Source organism: Heptranchias perlo, chromosome 27, assembly GCF_035084215.1.
Source record: "Heptranchias perlo isolate sHepPer1 chromosome 27, sHepPer1.hap1, whole genome shotgun sequence".
NCBI lineage: Eukaryota > Metazoa > Chordata > Chondrichthyes > Hexanchiformes > Hexanchidae > Heptranchias > Heptranchias perlo.
In genome coordinates, this window is record NC_090351.1 from 29662654 (window position 1) to 29682176 (window position 19523).

At 41.3% G+C, this 19523-nt stretch overlaps 1 protein-coding gene across 1 annotated transcript in view; it reads right to left on the bottom strand.

The window, feature by feature from the left end:
* Nucleotides 1-4023: 4023 nt before the first annotated feature.
* Nucleotides 4024-19523, bottom strand: part of LOC137344508 (acidic mammalian chitinase-like) — a 29073-nt gene continuing 13573 nt past the window's right edge. The window contains exons 5-11 of the mRNA XM_068007544.1: nucleotides 18578-18743; nucleotides 16587-16711; nucleotides 15683-15806; nucleotides 12359-12541; nucleotides 9936-10052; nucleotides 5784-5919; nucleotides 4024-4940 (exon numbers count right to left, since the gene is read on the bottom strand). Coding sequence (XP_067863645.1) covers nucleotides 4504-4940; nucleotides 5784-5919; nucleotides 9936-10052; nucleotides 12359-12541; nucleotides 15683-15806; nucleotides 16587-16711; nucleotides 18578-18743 — 1288 coding nt within the window. The 3' untranslated portion in view covers nucleotides 4024-4503. The remainder of the gene's footprint in view (nucleotides 4941-5783; nucleotides 5920-9935; nucleotides 10053-12358; nucleotides 12542-15682; nucleotides 15807-16586; nucleotides 16712-18577; nucleotides 18744-19523) is intronic.

Here is a 19523-nt window from a genome sequence, read left to right on the forward strand (position 1 = left end):
TTGTCGAAATTGCTAAGGTACCTTCATATATTTGTCCCAAAATACATGTACTATTTATAGTTTATTCCATGATCATGTGCAAACTTAGCATTCCTAGATTAGCTCACAGGATGCCTTGTGTTTGTTCCTTTAACCACTGGCTGTAAATATTAGGGTGGAATTTTTCACCCAGGCATGGTGGACAGTTCTTGCTGAAATTCAGGGGCTGGAAAAAGGCTGGAATTTTAATTTAACTGGCACCTCACTGCACTGGAGTTGCACTGTGTAATATTTTCCAACCAATACAAAGTTAAGTGTAGAGCTTATCGAATTTAAATAACAAATGGAGCCAAGGGATGCAGGAGTAGAAATTCGTTATGGTCTGTTTACGCCCCATTTCTTTTTCTTCTGCCTGACCCAGGCTACCCTTGACAAGCCAATTCTTGGTAATCACTACACCAGCTTTTGAAGTGCAGAGGTGGGATTCCCCATTACACTTGGGGAATGCTCTGTAACTTAATACACTTCCAATCCTAAATAACTGCCTTTCCCAAAGTCCTAGGGGAGCTTGTCAGTAATTCCCAAAACCACACATTTCAAAAGTGAGTTTCTAGTCAAGATCATGAGTAAACTTTAACATTACAAGAAGTAAATTCCCTTAAGGGCTCATTTATGACTTTGAGGAATCCCTGTTATTTAAAAAGGCTTTAAATGACAGGCCTTCCCAAAATGTGTGGCTGCAAGGGGAATTGAATGTTCCTGCTCCTTCATAAGAACATAGGAAATAGGAGCAGGAGTAGGCCAATTGGCCCCTCGAGCCTGCTCCGCCATTCAATAAGATCATGGCTGATCTGATCCTAACCTCAAATCTAAATTCATGTCCAATTTCCTGCCCGCTCCCCGTAACCCCTAATTCCCTTTACTTCTAGGAAACTGTCTATTTCTGTTTTAAATTTATTTAATGATGTGGCTTCCACAGCTTCCTTGGGCAGCAAATTCCACAGACCTACTACCCTCTGAGTGAAGAAATTTCTCCTCATCTCAGTTTTGAAAGAGCAGCCCCTTATTCTAAGATTATGCCCCCTCGTTCTAGTTTCACCCATCCTTGGGAACATCCTTACCGCATCCACCCGATCAAGCCCCTTCACAATCTTATATGTTTCAATAAGATCGCCTCTCATTCTTCTGAACTCCAATGAGTAGAGTCCCAATCTACTCAACCTCTCCTCATATGTCCGCCCCCTCATCCCCGGGATTAACCAGATGAACCTTCTTTGTACTGTCTCGAGAGCAAGTATGTCTTTTCTTAAGTATGGAGACCAAAACTGTATGCTGTATTCCAGGTGCGGTCTCACCAATACCTTATATAACTGCAGCAATACCTCCCTGTTTTTATATTCTATCCCCCTAGCAATAAAAGCCAACATTCCGTTAGCCGCCTTAATCACCTGCTGCACCTGCATACTAACTTTTTGATTTTCTTGCACTCGGACCCCCAGATCCCTTTGTACTGCAGTACTTTCCAGTTTCTCGCCATTAAGATAATAACTTGCTCTCTGATTTTTCCTGCCAAAGTGCATAACCTCACATTTTCCAATATTGTGTTGCATCTGCCAAATCTCTGCCCACTCAGCCAGCCTGTCTATATCCCCTTGTAGGTTTTTTATGTCCTCCTCACTCTCTACTTTCCCTCCCATCTTTGTATCATCTGCAAACTTTGATATGTTACACTCGGTCCCCTCCTCCAAATCGTTAATATAGATTGTAAAGAGTTGGGGACCCAGCACCGACCCCTGCGGAATACCACTGGCTACTGGTTGCCAGTCCGAGAATGAACCATTTATCCCAACTCTCTGCTTCCTGTTAGATAACCAATCCTCCACCCATGCCAGGATATTACCCCCAATCCAGTGATTCTTTATCTTGAGCAATAATCTTTTATGTGGCACCTTGTTGAATGCCTTCTGGAAGTCTAAATACACTACGTCCACTGGTTCCCCTTTATCCACCCTGTACGTTATGTCCTCAAAGAACTCAAGCAAATTTGTCAGACATGACTTCCCCCTTCGTAAAGCCATGCTGACTTTGTCCTATTAAATTATGTTTATCCAAATGTTCCGCTACTGTCTCCTTAATAATAGACTCCAAAATTTTACCCACCACAGATGTTGGGCTAACTGGTCTATAATTTCCAGCCTTCTGCCTACTACCCTTTTTAAATAAGGGTGTTACATTAGCAGTTTTCCAATCTGCCGGGACCTTTGCCGAATCCAGAGAATTTTGGAAAATTATTGCCAAAGCATCCACAATCCCTACTGCCACTTCCCTCAAGACCCTGGGATGTAAGCCATCAGGTCCAGGGGATTTATCCGCCTTGAGTCCCATTAATTTACTGAGTACCAATTCCTTAGTGATTTTAATCGTATTTAGCTCCTCGCCCCCTAGAGCCCCCCGTTTGTCCACTGTTGGGATATTCTTAGTGTCCTCTACCGTAAAGACTGAAACAAAATATTTGTTCAGCATTTTTGCCATCTCCATGTTTCCCACCATTAATTTCCCGGTCTCATCCTCTAAGGGACCTACGTTTGCCTTAGCCACCCTTTTTCTTTTTATATAACTGTAGAAACTCTTGCTATCTGTTTTTATATTTTTTGCTAATTTATTTTCATAATCTATCTTCCCTTTCTTAATCAATCCTTTAGTTACTTTTTGCTGTCTTTTGAAGACTTCCCAATCTTCTATCCTCCCACTAAGTTTGGCTACCTTATATGTCCTTGTGTTTAGTCGGATACTATCCTTAATTTCTTTACTTAGCCACGGATGGCTGGCATCCCACCCTGAGTGCCGTTTCTACCCCTCTGTGACCCCTTCACTCTTTCTCCTCCAGCTTAGAGCTCCTGCCACTTGCCTTTTCCCTCTCCCTCCTTCTACAGGTACCCAAAATGTCCTATTCCTGTCTGTCCCTCACCCATTTGCATCCCCTAACAACCGCATCCCACATTCATCACTGGAAAAATGTGGGATTGATAGCCTGGCGGAAACCAGACAGGGGTCAGTCAACATCAAGTGAGGGATATACCCATTCCTTTCCCGCCCCGATCTGGCCGTCTTTTTAAATTGCAGACAACGAAGACAACCCTCTCCCCCAACCCCGCCTCCCGCCCTCACCAAGCCGGCAGAGTACTCTTTAAATACGGAGATCAGGCTTCGACGATGCCATCAGGGCCCGATCTGCCATTTTAATCTGAGGCCTGAACCGGGAGGTAGTGCTGGCTTTCCTGCCAGTCAAAACTTGCCGTTATCAGCAGCCAAGGCCAGAAGAAGCCCAAGTAAGTTTTTTTAAAAAAAAGTTTTAGTTTCCTTGTGGGCCAGGAGGAACAGGAGTGCTCCTCCGGACCTCAAAAGGAAATCTTGGGCCTCCCCTCCCCGGGTTTCCCGGGAGGTAATATCAATCCCGATGTCTTGTAGCCAGTATCCCTCCCCTAGCTACCAATGTGGCTCGCAGATCTGTAGCACTGCCCTGATCCCTCCCCACCCTTGCTCATCTCCCACCTACCACCTCCCTCCTGAGCACGCATTCCTTCCCACCCTAACAACCACTCCCCGCCCAGTGCTCGAAGCTTCCTCCCTCCCACCCTCCCCTTCCCTACTACCCGTAGCCAGATCCTGCCCTGATTTTAGCTTAGCAGCATGAAAATGTAGCCCACAGCCCAGATCTCTCCCCCCTGCCTGTGACCTGAAACTCATGAACTCATGGCATGGCGTCCATGGCAGGCACCACTAGCTGGATGCCTCCCCTAGCTTGAGCTCTGCAGCTGCCACCACAAACTGCTGTCCTCCCTGTTACACCACCTACCACCTCCCACCCAAAAGGACATAAGGGAGAGAGAAAAACTGAAAAAGACAGGAAAGAAAATCGGAAGGGGAGAGAAAGAAGGAAGCTGCAAAACAAAGATAGGTCTGAGAGAGAATTTATCATCAGCAGTGCTACGGATGATCCAGTTAATTTACAAAAAAACTACTGAACAGAAATTCTCGCCACAGTTTGCAGTAAGATTTGGTTTTATTTAGTACAGAGAAGTATTTTAAGTTTGACATTAAACACAATTTCGATCATTTACTTGGTCAAGTTTGTGTTTTCTTAATTTCTTAGCCAGAAATTGGACCACAAACACCTAAAGTATTCAACATATAACTGAAGCCAAAGTCATGCCAAAGCATTGCTAATACTTGGTAAAATCAGGATACAATAGAATGAGGCTTCAAATAATGAATGATTGGTGGCATTCTGTTATTCTGGCACTTTAAGAAAAACCAAACTGAAGGCAATGTTTTGAGAATCATATCAGAGCTGTAACTAATTGATATATTTATGCACTGGATTCTTGTTTTTACTGATATATTACTAATATAGAAGTAGGCAGGTGGTAGAAAAAGAAATAAAATTTGAAAATAATTTGTTGGGCTATCCAATATTGGCAAACAATATTTTTGAAGAATGCTTTATCTTCCGTAAATTATCATTTAATTTACTTTCTGGTTTACGGGCCAGTTGCAGCATTTACATGCGTCGTAAAACACCAGCCCCGTGGGACAGTCTCTCCTGAAGGTCTGGCCATCAGCACAAATATAGAATTTTGAAGCATTAGCTCGGTCATTGTAAAAACCATCAGGTTTTCTGGCACACCATTTTGAATCTTGAAAACGAGGCCATGTACAACACATGCAATTTTGATCAAAGATCAGCTTATCAGCACAGTGTTCACGGATGGCTATCTTAACACAACGGTAGAATTTGCTAGGATCTTCTGGGTCAACATAAATACCAAGTCTTTTATTGGCGCACCATCCCTGATCAACACCCGAATCTATGCCGCCATCATTATCATTGCTGTGGTTATTAATGTTACTCCTGTGAACGTTAGAAGACAGTGGAGGAATCACTGTTCGTTTTGCACAGTCTGGATGAGAAAAAATTAATAGCATTTAGATTCACTAAAATCAGATTCATTCCATGAAATAGAAATTCTTTTTCTACAACAGTTAGCTGGAGTCATGCGGTCAGACAATGGATAAAAGAAAAAAGATAATTTTGCTGAATTCTTCATTGGTCGATTTTTGCATAGTGCCTTTTATGTTCACTGAACATTGGCTGTGAATGTTTCTATCGTGCGTTCTGCTTTACAAGACTTTAGGGAGCCTGCAACTGTGATTGTTTAAGTAAGAATTCAAAGGCTGCAGCCAGGAGCTGTGAAAATCCAGCACTTGCTACTGTCCAATTGTTACTGCTGTAATTGCCATTATAATTACTATTCTATATTCAGGTAGGAGGATGAGAATTTTCCTGTGATTTAAAAGTTGGTGTATGCACTTGTTTATATTGAAAACAGGCAGTTATACAACAAATGTACATCAATAGATGTAGCTTTTCCTTTGAGGACCTCCTGGATCAAGCCCAGAACTGCATAGTGCTATAAACAAGCACACTATTTAGAAACTTTGTAAGTTATTAGCCATCAATCCTCCTTCAAGTATTTTTTTAAACACTAAATTATTACAAAGTTTCTAAATTTGATTTGATGTAAACTGCATCACCATGACCCTTCTAGTTACTAGCAATTTAGTTGCCCATATTATCAGAAATGGAGCTGATTTTCAAAATTGCAATAGCATGGCTACTGTTGGATGCCTACATGCAATAATACTACCTTACTATTGTAACTCGTTTGTCAATATATATTAAAAAATAGCTAGGTGAAATACCATTGAATTTTATCTATCTATGGTAATGGTAAATATTTTACCTGAATTTATTTCAAGAAGATTCTTCAATTTGTTTATTAGAGGATATACTCCCTGTTTGCAATGACCAGTGAAATCATCGAGGTCTATTGTCCACACAAAAGCACCTCCGAAATTGTTCTTTTTCAGCCACTGGACCTACAATGATAAATTAACAATGAGAATGTTTATAAATAACTTTTATAGATCCTACTGCATATAGTTAACTTTTATTTTTATTCAGGCAATCCTGAGACACAATGGCCCAGCTTTTCGCTTCTCCCTTGATTGGGATGCAACTCCAGGTGGTCAGGTTATCCACCCACCATGGAGATGCCCCCTGACCCTGGCCAACTTTCAGGCCTTAGGGTCATTACCATATTGGTGGCGGTCCTTCCCAACAGAGGATGGAAGTTTGACCTGGCAGGACTCAGGGGCTTACTGCATTGTTGGAATGCAGGCAGTCTCTGTGCTGTCTACAAAACATCATGTTGTAATGAAAATGTTTCTAAGTCCATTCCTGGGCCTGTGCAAGCCAACACGTCCTGAGTGCCTGCACAGGTCTCGTTTGCCATGAGATTTCTTGAGCTGTCTATCGTTGACCATTGAGCTCTGGACACAAAGCACCTGTTTCACTTCTTTGCATATATCTAACATACGTCTACCCATGTGAGTGGGCATATTGTGACCAGCCTCTGTAAAACTGTAGGGAGGTGTGGACACATCCCTGAGTGTTTTTTCATCCTCAGATCCTGCAAAAAATAGGTGGAGCGGAAGAAGGCAGCAGAAAGCCTAAGTTACTATGTTGGTTTATGAATGTGTTGTCCTAGACAGTGAGAAGGAGAAAATGCTTCCTGACAGAAAAGAAAATGAAAGGGAGCGACCCACATCCGAACAGCCACTTATAGAGCAGAACCGGCAGAGAAAGTGGCCAGGCAACCTGTCTATGCTCTCTTAGGAAATGATGGTTGCTATCATGGGGAAATACAAAACAAATCCCTAATATAGGGAGAATAATACATATCTGGGAATTAGACTCATGCATCTAATATACTCAAGGGATTTGCATTACATTACCGAGAGAGAAATATAATTGAGCTGCAGAAAGTAGAGTGCTGAGCAGCAAATCTGATTGCCTTTCCCATCTGCTGCTCTGGAGTGTTCAGCTTTTGGTGCTGGCAAAAATAATGAATTATTCTGCTGCTGAAGTGCAGCTATGTGTAAGGTAGTATATTTCTTTAAGGCCACAAGGTCCAATTGCAGCACCATTATGAGACAATTAGCGATTAATTGTTCTTAGGCTGCTCCTCGGATCAATTGGAGGTCACTTTAAATATAATTCCTGAAGTGTATTAGAAAAACATTTTTGTTGGATGGAAAGGTTCCCTGCATATTGGAAATAATAGGTTTACTTTTCTCATGTACTTTAAAAAAAATAAATATGACAAATTTGCATGTACAACAGTGATAGCTGAATTGTGATGGATGCATCTCAAAATTTATTTAAATAGAGCTTTATTCATTGTTTGGACTAGAATGGTGCTAGATTTCCCATCTATATACTAACTATAAATCTAGGGCATATGTTTAAATGTGGCCTGCAAGGCTCCAGAGAGTGCAATGAAGTGGCCACCAGAGATTGATTTTGCAGAACATGTTGGAAGATATTAACACACAAAAGGAAACAGTTAATAACTGTTCTAAGTTTAAAATTGGCAGAGCAGGAGCATGGCACTGCATGCGATATGCGTTTTTCTCATCTTCTGAAGACACTGACTCCTGCTGTGGTCTAAATCCATGGATGCTGCAGTGCTCCAGTACCTCACTAGATAGGCAATTCTTCATGTGTGAGCCTGGGGTAGTGAGTTTTGCTAGGCTGGTTGATGATAGCAGACATCACAACTGAAACTGGTTTTATCTTCACCTAATGTCCACCCTGTACTTTTACTGGACAACAATGTGGTACAAGAACGAACCCAAGCTGATTTTTCAACCCTGCGGCCCTGGTGCCAATTGTAGTATCCCAACTACTACTGCAGGTGCGAACAGCTAACTCTACGCAGATTGTGGACCAAACCTTGGACCTTCAGCTTAGTGCCTTTACCCACTGGACCATTGAGGGAGCTAGCATGGAATAGTCAGTGTTGATTATGAACGTATGAACATATGAACAATGACGGACAGGAAAAGACGTACTGGTCCATCCAGCATGTCCCGCACAACTGCGATGTCTTGTGCATCACAATATATATACTCCCCACCCCACCTGAAAACCATGTGATCTCCTGGGAGTGGCGAAAAACTAGATAAAATCCCAGGCCAACTAGGGGAGAAAGATCTGGAAATTTCCTCTCCGATCCCCTTTGGCAATTGAAACTAATCCAGGTGACTACTCTGGCCCTGATTAATATTATACAATACCTATTTCTTGTACGAGGTGATCTCCGCCCCAGCCAGAAACAGAAGGAATTTAGCAAATCAGAGTTCACCGCACGAGCTGGCAGCTTGTTCCACAGGTCCACTATTCTCTGGAAAAAGTGCCACCTCCTAACATCTAACCTAGTTCTAGCATTGTGGTACTTGAGATTGTGACTCCTGGTCCTCTCTAATCCATTTAGTTGAAATGAACTGTCTACACAAACGCAATCTATTCCATTTATTATCTTATAAACCTCGATCAAATCACTCCCAAGTCTAAGCTTCTCTAAAGTGTGGAGTCCCAGCTCTTTGAGCATATTTTGATAACTAAGATACTTCAAACTGGGAATTAATCTCGTAGCCCTCCTCTGCATCCTTTCCAAAGCCTCAATATCACCCACCATGTGCGGAGACCAAAACTGGACACAGTATTCTAAGTGAGGCCTAACCAAAGTCTTGTGCAAGGACAAAATAGTATGCTTTGTCTTATAGCGAAGTATCCTAGAAATGCACCTGAGCAACCTATTCGCTCTAGCTATTGCTTCATGAACCTTTAGAGATTTATGCACTAGAACACCCAGATCTCTTTCTTTCTCCACTGGCTTTAATACTGTTCCCTGATTCATAACTATCACAATAAAGAACTGATAAATACATATGGATTTCCCATGGAGATGCCCATGGTAATCGGAAGATGTATTTTTAAAATAAACACAAGTGCCCTTTCATGTAATGCACAATGTATTCTTTAACAAAGGGAGTATTTACATCTTCATAACCTTTTCCTAATAGTTGTACCAGGACTGCATTGATAAAAGCGGTCTGCTGTTAATATAGTGGTGTTTAATTGGCCTGACCCTTTAAGGTCACAGAACTTAACTGGAGCAGAGCATAAATCTAATCTTGTACTGCCTTTGGCAAAGTGCTCAAAATGGGGTCAATTAGAAACTAACTGCTGTTACTTAATGAAGTTTGTCTCTAGATTGGCTGCTGTATGTGAATGCCCAGCTCTTCCTTTTAAGGAGAGGCTTGGCCAACAAGGTCAACAGGATATGATTGGCTTTCTTTCTCTCTTTTTAAATAAGATTGTTTCAGTTTTATAAATATTATATTTGAACCGGTCAGATGTGATATCTGCAAATGTGATGAATGTGGTGGATGCAGGACTTTCAATATGGGTTGTCCAAACTGCAGCCTGTGAGCCATATGTGGCCTCCCAGCCGTGACAAAGCCCAGCCAACTTGGTCCTATTTGTGCTTAAATTTATTTTTTGTTGGTCTGTCATGTTTGAATTTCATGGGTCTGAAGGTTTGAAATGAACTATTCTTAGCACCGTTGCCTTGTAAGTGGATAAATCCCAGGAACTATAAGTATCAGCAATTTGAGATGTATGTAAATCAACAAATTCTTCTTCACAGAAAGAATGATCAACATGTGGAATAAGCTTCCAGTTAGAGTAGTAGAGTCAAAAACCCTGGAATCATTTAAAAAGTAATTGGATGCTACAATGGGGGATGTTAGGATTTCTCTGGATGGTTGAATTAAAATGGGCTCATCTGTAATTGTCCTGTGATCTTGTAATATGTGGCCTCCAAGGCTCTCTAGTATGCACCTATGTGGCCCATGAAGACAGAAATCTCTGACACCCCTGTTTTAATATGTAGGTTTATGTAGTAATGCACACCAATAATTTCTGACATTTAACTCAACTAGAACAAAAATTTATAGGTTACTATAACTCAATACACAAACCATACTTTGATCTTAAAGCTCTCCATGTCATCATATCCAAGCCACACCTTTCCCTTAGCTGCATATGGGACCTTCTGCTCCTTAATCAATTCGATTTTAGCATCTTTCAAAAAGTCACAGATCTGTCGATGAAAAGAATTGGACATTGTTGTATTATTAAGGTCCACGAGAAGAATTGCAGGTATAAATACCAAGAAGTGATGATGAGCCTATATAAAACTTTATTTAGAGTACTATGGGCTGAACACTCTAGGAAAGGTAGTGAGGCTTTAGAGAAGTTACAATGCAGAGTCACTAGGATGCTGCCTGGTATGTGAAAATACAAAAATGAAGAAAGACAAAACATTTGGGCTTTTTTCATTAGAGCAATGCAGATTACGGGGTGATTTGATAGAAGTATTTAAAATTATGAAAGGCTAGGACGGTAGGTAGAAGCACACTGTTTCCAGGAGTTGGAGGATCTAGAATGAGGGGCCATGGGTACAAGATTAAATGTAAGATTTCGAACAGAGAGCAATGAAACTCCTTTACACAGAGAGTTGTGAGGCTGTGGAATTCACTCCGAGGATTAGTGGTTAAGGCAGAAGCAATGTCAACATTTAAGATTAGAATTGATAGGTGGATGAAAGAAAAGGGAATAAAGGGATATAGAAGCAAGGGGTAACTATGATGAGGACTATTTGCTCACATGGAGGGTAAATGCCGACAAGGACTGGTCGGGCTGAATGGCCAATTTCAGTATTCTAACTTCTATGTATTACAGAAAGCAATGATTCTGGGACTTGACATTAAATTAGACAATGCCTGTATTTTGGTGCAAATCTGAGTTAGTTCATTTTTAAACACTGAGCAGTTAAGTATTTTCCATATCTGTTATTAAAGTTCATCCAATACCTGATTCAGTAACTGCAGTGCCTTATTACCAAGGTGGCAAGACATTACTGGGAGTTATGATTGAACAATGTTCACAATCTCCCAGTGCATTTGAAACCATTGTTACTTCTGTGTATCTTTGTAAGTGAAGTTCAATATTTTCAGTGTATATAGATCACTCACAAATTTTGTCCTATTTCCTTCTTTAGTCTCCTATACTGTACACCATAATTGGCAGAAAGCACAAGCAGGCAACTGCTCTCACATTTCTGCTGTTGTTCAGCTTGGCCCAGTGGTAGCACCTCTCACCTCTGAGTCAGAAGGTTAAGGGTTTAAGCCCCACTGCAGGCTTGAGCATGTCATGTAAGCTGACACTTCAGTGCTGTCATTTGAATGAGATATTAAACTGTGGCTTTGTCTGCCTCGTGAGGTTGCCAACTCTGGTTGGACATATTCCTGGAGGTGTCATCACACGACTCCTGCCTCCAACCTCCCCAAACCTACACTTCTGCCATTGGTCTACCCGACATACTTGCAGCATGCCGCCTTCCCATGCCAATTGGATAGCGAATAGGCTCTTCTTACCCAATTGGATGATTCTTGACTGTCAGTCAAATAGCTTTTTTTTTCCATGTCCAAAGATTGTTTCTTTAAAAACACAATTTTTTAATACCCCATTGATTTTTCTTCTGGGTTGCTTGCAGCAGTGTCCTGGAAATTAGTCTATAATTTCTGGAGACTCCAGGGCAATTGTGGGTGTAAAAGATCCCAGGACACTATTTTAGGAAGCAGAGTGTTTTCCTGGCATCCTGGCCAACATTCCTCCCTCAACTAACACCAAAAACAGATTATCTGGCTACTCATTTACTTACTGTTTGTGGGACCTTGATGTGCATAAATTAACTGCTTTGTTTGCGGACATAACAACAGTGACTGTATTTTGAAAAGTAATCCATTGCTTGTAAATTGCTTTGGGACGTCTTGAGGATGTGATAAGGTACTATATAAGTGCAAATTCTTTCTTCCTTCTGTGTAATTTTGGGTATAAGGGAATATTTTGCAAAAATACTGTCTTGAAAGGAATAAAAGATTTTACTGGGAAATACCATGTTACATTTTTCTGCAAAAGCATGGAGATATTTGTGCACTTAATGGATTTTTAAAAGTTCATTCTCAGGATGTGGGTATCACTGGCAAGGCCGGCATTATTGCCCATCCCTTCGTTTTGAATGATACAACTGAGTGGCTTGCTAGACCACTTCAGAAGGCAGTTAAGAGCCAACCGCATTAATGTGGGACTGCAGTCACACATAGGCCAGACCAGGTAGGTACGGTTTCTTTCTGTAAAGGACGTTAGTGAAATCAACTGGATTTTTATGACAATTCAACAGCTTCATGTTCACTTTTACTGATAACCAGTTTTTTATTTCCAGATTTTTAAATTCTCAAGCTGCCATTGTGGGATTTGAACTCTCATTCTCCAGATTATTAGTCCAGTAATATAAACGCTACACTATCGTACCCTGTAAAAAAAAAAATCCTCAAGTTTTATTACCTCGTAATAGGCCCAGTAACCAGGGTCTTTTGTGAACTGGCCAGCTGGTCCTGGACCAGCTGTTGGAGCACCAACGCTGTGATTGGAAGTCTTAAGCGTGAAGGTCCGTCCATATGTTGGGAATCCAATTATCATTTTGTCTGCTGGTAAACCATTACCTCTCCAGTATTTGGCAGCAAAGTCCTACAGCAGAGACAATCAGAACAATGAGCCGGTTACATTTTGGGGGTTTTATGCTAGATATTGTAATTTGGTTCAGTGTAAATGATCACTCATGCAAGGGACTTTGTGTCCCCTACAAACCCGAGCGTGTCTTTAACTACCCAATAGCTAGGTAAATGTAGGCAGACCCCAGGGTCAAATGGAGATCTCTTGCCAACGTATTACATAAGAACGTAAGAAATAGGAGCAGGAGTAGGCCAATCGGCCCCTCGAGCCTGCTCCGCCATTCAATAAGATCATGGCTGATCTGATCCTAATCTCAAATCTAAATTCATGTCCAATTTCCTGCCCGCTCCCCGTAACCCCTAATTCCCTTTACTTCTAGGAAACTGTCGATTTCTGTTTTAAATTTATTTAATGATGTAGCTTCCACAGCTTCCTCCAGTACGAGCTACTGGAATATATCATCTTCAGTAAGTAGATGAATATATATGTTGTATCAGACTGAGGCTTAAGCTGTAAACCAACAGACAAATTTCTTTAATATTAAACAGGTAGACGAATAGTACTCCATGCACACATTGTAATAAAGGTAGTTTAGAAAATCTTCAATCTTTCAATCTTCCTCAAAATGTTGAAACAACGAAAATGCTTCTCCTGTCCTATCTCTTAACATAAAATTGATCAGTGAAACACGCTAACTCACTTCTTACATTGCAAAATGCTACCATGGAACCAGATCTAGTCCAGTCTCTCTGTTAGCTCTAAACTCCCCAGGGTTGATTTTGATTTTGATCTCCCACTGCAAAATTGAGGGACGCTTCTGGGACAATAGCAGCGGTTACCCAGTGAAGTCGTTGGACAACCCGTCTCATTTTCAGGGCCACCTGTCATTAGCTTGTGCCAGCATAAAACGTACTTCCCATTGGCAGCTTGCCCACTGACGGGTGGGAAATCAGGTGCTGCTGTAGGTTGTTAAGAGCCTGCAGGAGCTTAAAAGAGAGGTGAACATGAATGGTACATTGTAGAACTATAGGAAGATGTCTGGAGGCAAGAAGAGTTCCAGTAGGCCCCTGAAGTTTTTGGAATCAGCTTTGGAGATGCTGATGGAGCATGTTGATGAGATGCGGGAGGTCCTCTTCTCCTTGGTGCAAGTGCCAAGTGAGTTGGTGAACAGCTATCGCAAGGGGTGGCACATGTGAATGTGAGCAGCATTTACACCAGGACCTAGATGCAGTGCAGAAAGACATTTAATCTCACAAGGACTGCCAAGGTAAGAGTCCCCTTCAAATCTCTCATTCTTTCTGCACAGCACTGCAGGACCCTACCTTCACCTTGCACAACCCCCTGCAAAAGTATGTGACACCACTCATAGCTTCTCTCTGGGATGCTCAAACTGGGGCTATGCTCAACCATCGCCTCCATCTTGGATAGGATGGGAGATCAACTGGATAGTTGATAGCTTCACTTGGTTTAGTGATCTCCTAGAATGTGCTCTTCCACAGATTAATAGGAGCTCTAAACTGCAGCCCATTAGGAGGGCAGTTATGCAATGGGATTTGCAAACAATGCCATCTTTCATAACACTTCTGTACCCTTGCATCCACCTGAACAAATGCCTACCCTGGTGCGAGAAAGCAAACTGGACTGGACTGCCATAGCAGACAGTGAGTTGCAGTCTGAAACTGGGTCCTCTCAAACACAATCTCCTACAGGTTGCCAACCACGAGCATATCCAGAGCTCTTAATTGAGCCACAGCAATCTACATCCTCCTATGCTGCAGCCACTAGGGAGCATCTTTAGAGTCGGTAAAAACACACTTCAATCAGGTACTAGGGTCTCACACTAGGGTGACAAATAGTATGTACAACTTTCTGTAAACCATTAAAGCCACAATGCTATTTGAAATCTGTGTGTACAGAGATTGTTCCTGTAATGGCTGGTGATCCTGCCTGCCATGTGACATGACATAAAGAGCAATTTTGGCATTTGGGCAAATGCTGTTGATTGTGGGGTGGAATGACTGAGACAAATGTTGGAATGACTATCAATGCAAGGCAGCACAGATTGTTCAGCTGAACTCTACTTCAATTAGCCACTGCCGAACGGGTCTTGCAGCCGATAACTGCTGCCCCCTTCCAATTCCTCGCCATGTCATTGGCTTCCTCTCCCTCATCATGCTGGAGGATCTCCTCCATGTGCAGTCCTTGTTGCAAAGGAAAGTTATGCAATACATACTGATCATACGGAACACTGTCTGTGGGCTTTATTGGAGGAAGCCACCAAACCTGTTCAGTTATCTGAATCATTATTTTAGAACTCCAATGACCTGATTTGATGAGGGTTGTAGTTGAACTATGGATCTGATTGTAGCAAAGTGACGCTGCTCAATATGACTTATGAATTATCGTAAGTCAGGTGTTCTGGAGATAGCCCTCGTCTCCAAGCAGCCGGCCTTTAACTGGCTGTGCAAGGGCAAACAGTGGGGAGAATAGTTGATTGACACAATATAAAAGCACCACAGCAGCTGCTAGGAAAGTAGACGCAGACCTGCATGATGTGCTGCTGGTCATTGCACATCAGTTGAACATTATGTAGAGTGGTACCCTTATTAATTTATGAAGGTGGTTGCATTGTATCAAGGAGCCCACAGGAGCGACGTGGGTGTGGTCAATGACACTGTGGACTTGGGGGTGTCCTGCAATCTGTGCAAAGCCAACAGCAATTCACAGGTTATCAATTACATAGAATGCTTGTCCACACAATGCATCTGCCATTGCAGTAAAATTCAAAAGATAGCTCTCAGCCTGTCTATACCTGAACAAAGTGTCAAGCTGACCAAATTGAACAGAGTGACAGCTAAGTAACAAGGGTCAAGAAATTGCTTCTTTGGAGCAATACGTCTGAAGTGAACCTTCTGCATCCAGACTGTAATGTATATTTCTGTAGCTAGCAGAGACCAATTGTGGCCAGTAATCAAGGAACCAATGGATCATCTAATGCAGAGAAAAATGTGCTTAATTTTTGTTGCAGAGTTCAAGAAGACTTACCTTTTCCAATCACTTTTAAGAAAGAAATGTTCCAAAAATTACAAGGTAAAAATGTGGTTGTTGCCATTTTGCGTAGAAGCACAATGTGAATGTTGGACTTTGTATACATACCATGTTAAAATATGCAGAATCACGATCTTCGGCGGTGGCACGATACAAGGGGCTGTTGTGTCCAGTGAACGTATTCCAGGCACCATGAAAATCATATGTCATCACATTGATAAAATCCAGATATCTGTAGAAATGAAAATGCAGTAAATGAAATTATGAATAAACAATGACAAGTCGGATACATCTGGACTATTTATACAATTTGGGTACAAAATATTCCCTTAGTCATTGTAATACAAATTCATTTTACTTTTAGAGAATCAAGAATTCTGTATCAGCGGAAGCTCGGCAGAAACCCCGTTAAAATGCATAATTTACATACGTAGTTTACATGTATAAACGGGTTTTCACTGAAGTTACGGCAATGGAGCGGAAGCAGCCCAAGGAAATTTCCAGCAGATAAACGATCACCGTAATACCTCAATTTTCCAGTCTCCCGACTGAGATCATACAAGAGCTTCTCCAGAAGCTTTTCCTACATTACAACAGTGACTACACTTCAAAAGTACTTCATTGGCTGTAAAGCGCTTAGGGATGTCCTGAGGTCATGAAAGGCACTATATAAATGCAAGTCTTTTTTTTATCAGATCTGTAGATTTAGTGCACTATTAAAACCCTAGCTTGCCATCACTGAATTATTACTTCTTCATTTATTTGTTGCTGTCCTACTCTTTTCAATCTTGATCGTGTCCTGCCCTATGGGCCCCGCCTCTTCCCCTAAGTACCACAGTGAAATAAAAACTTTGATCAACCTGGATTCAAGTTAAACCATTCAGAGGCTGAAGTATGATCCCATTTGTACAGTGACGTAAGGCTGGTCACTGCCCAGCAACATTTTTGCATGACATACAATTGTGGAAATTGCAGAGAGGCAAAATTCTGTACTGACAGAATTAATACTTACTGACCAACTTTATTCATCTCAAAACCAGCATCAATTTTATCTTTACTAGCAGGAAAAGCAGCTGTAAATAGTAGCCTGGGTTTTCCAGTTTGTTTTGCTTCTTCTTGAAAGGCTTGTCTCAATTCCTGGAAAAAGATCACATTTTGGCCACTGCTGTTCTTTTATAGTGTGAATCTGTTTATAATAAAGTAGCTTACAGTTACATGGGCTTTTCTGTACAAATATTAACAATGTAATTTTTGTTAACTAATGAATGTAGAAATGTTGATGGCAGACACCACTGATATTGAGCATTGTGATAGAAATGGTATCACCCATTAAATAGGCTATGTTTTCCTTGCCTTGTCTGAAATATATTAAGAAGCCAATCAAGCTGTTGATTATTAACACATAACAATGATCCATGTGCTGAAAACACTTAACATCTTTCATCATACAATGTACATCACAATTTATTCAGAACAAGCTTGGTTTAGACAGCACTGTCAAACCCCCAGCCTGTCTTTGATAGGCCTTTATGTACCTGTTACAGTAGCTAGCCATTTGTTGTATGGGTAAGTGCCTTAGTCTCGCAGAGTGGTTTCTCAATGGCAAACACAATAGATATGAGTGCAAGCAGTATAAGTTATGGGCATTTCTAATGCTCTATTTAGTTATGAGTTTGATTGAGCCATAATAGACGTGAGACAAGATGTGAACTCCGTGGTAGGAGCATCTATGTAATTCCAAAAATGACTACAATCAATAGAGATTTGGCTCAGCTATCGAGAAGACTCCATGTTAATTGAAAAGTCTACAAAGAAAGACTGTGCAAAGGAACTCAGATGACTGACTTGTCTGTTTAACTCCTTCAGGAACTGGTTGTGCTATTCAAGCTGACTTGGACCACTGGCTGTATTTTACTGCTACTGTAGAAGACTATCGATGGATAAATCAGATTAGTAATACATTCTGGTACAAAAATATCTGGCGTGACTTCAGAGGCTGAAGTAGGATTTGTACAGTGGCATAAGGTTGATCTAAGCATCACTGCCCAACAACATTTTTGCATGACATGTAATTGTGAAAATTGCGGAGGGGGAAAATTCTGTATTGAAAGAATTAATACTTACTGACAAACTTTATTAATCTCACAACCAGCATCAATTTTATCTTTATTAGCATGAAAAGCAGTATAAATCCTGAGACAATAAACATATCTACTGTTCATTCAGGACACACTATCCAAGATTACTTTGCACACTAGGTCATACTTTGCCTGTGCTCGCCTACAGGGACTGACTTTTGGGATAGGTGTAAGAAAAGCATCTGGTGAGAGTCGGAAGCATAATCATCAATCTCGTCATTGTGCATCTGTGTTTTTAAGTCTTGTAAAATAATATGCTAATGATCGTACCAGGATAAAATGATCCCTTTGAATAAAGTTTAGAGCACCTCAGATTGAAAATTAACTTAAATAGAGTGATACATCTATGTTTGCTTTTCTTTAACTAATGTTATAGCACTGCATATTTGACTCATGTTATAAAATTGAAAGCTAGGATCCCTGTTGGCTTCCTGGATAAAAAAAAACCTGCTGTTATTTTGCTAAACCGCAGAGAATGCAGAGTCCCAGGTTTGATTCGTGGCCTGTGCTGAGTTAGTTGACTTTAACATCGGCAGCTGTGGTGGTTGCTACAATTGGCTTCCTCTACCCTGGGCAAAGGAAATGAAAACAAGACAGCTAAGGTTCCTGTTCCTGATCGGCTTGCAGTGACGCCTCCTGGAAAGTGTATGTGTGTGGATGCTGGGTGAGAACCGAACAATGCTGGTCTGTGATGCCCTCCGTGGTTGAATCTCCTACTGGCATTGATTGACTAGGCTTTCAAATAAAGATTGGCCTCTTGGATAAAGTGATGGCAGGCTGCTGGCCCCATGGCACCATATCCCAGTAAAGATTGGTGCTTCAAGAAGATAAAGAGAGAAAAAAAAATGAAATCTGTTTTACTCACCTTAACCAAAATTGTGTACCTTTTTTTCTCTTCAGCTGGGCTTCCGTTAGAACCTGGATACTCCCAGACTAAGTCTAAACCATCAAAGCCATGCTTCCTAAGAAATCTAACTACAGAATTGATGAATGTTTCACGATGTTTTCTGGTCGAAACCATGGTGGTAAACCTGAAAGATGTGGAGAACGAATGAAATATTTTCACATTGTTTTATCTGGTTCAAGCTTTTTAAATAAAATAATTTTTGTTAATATTTATTGTAACATCTATCTTAAATCGATACTGCATGTGGAACAATGAGAATTCTTTCCAAATCCATTGCATATTTTACAGGATAACATCTAGCTATAGGCAGTTAACACTGTTTTATTTAATACAGTACCTGTACACAACTGTTAGGCTGGTTTAAACAAAACATAAGGGGAGTAGAAATTAGACCTTGTAGCATCTGTTTTATGGGCATAAAAACAGGGGCCAATTTTGGGGACCAACATCCTGTGCCCCAAGAACGCTTGATATTGGGTCGGGCCACTTTTCAGGCATCCGGGGCAGTCGCCTAAAACAGCCGTTTGGATTGCATGGAGCTGATCAGATGTCGAGTCTGCTCTGCTCAGGTTTTCCGAGTGTGAATACGGCCTAGTAAGCGGCCGTCACCAAAAAGGTACGTTTTTTGTTTCTAAAAGGAAGAGCTCCTCCTGGCTCCATAACATATCCTTAGGATGTAAGCAATGCTGGCAAGGTCACCTTTATTGCCATGCCTGGTTGCCCTAAGACAGTAGTGGTGGGCCACCTTCTTGAACCGCAGTATCCCTTGCATTATCGTGCTCCTATGACGATGTTAGGTAGCAAATTCCAGTATTTTAACCAGCGACAATGAAGGAATGGTGATAAATGTCTGATCAGGTTAGTGTGGCACTTGGAGGGGAACTTGGACATGACGGTGTTCCTA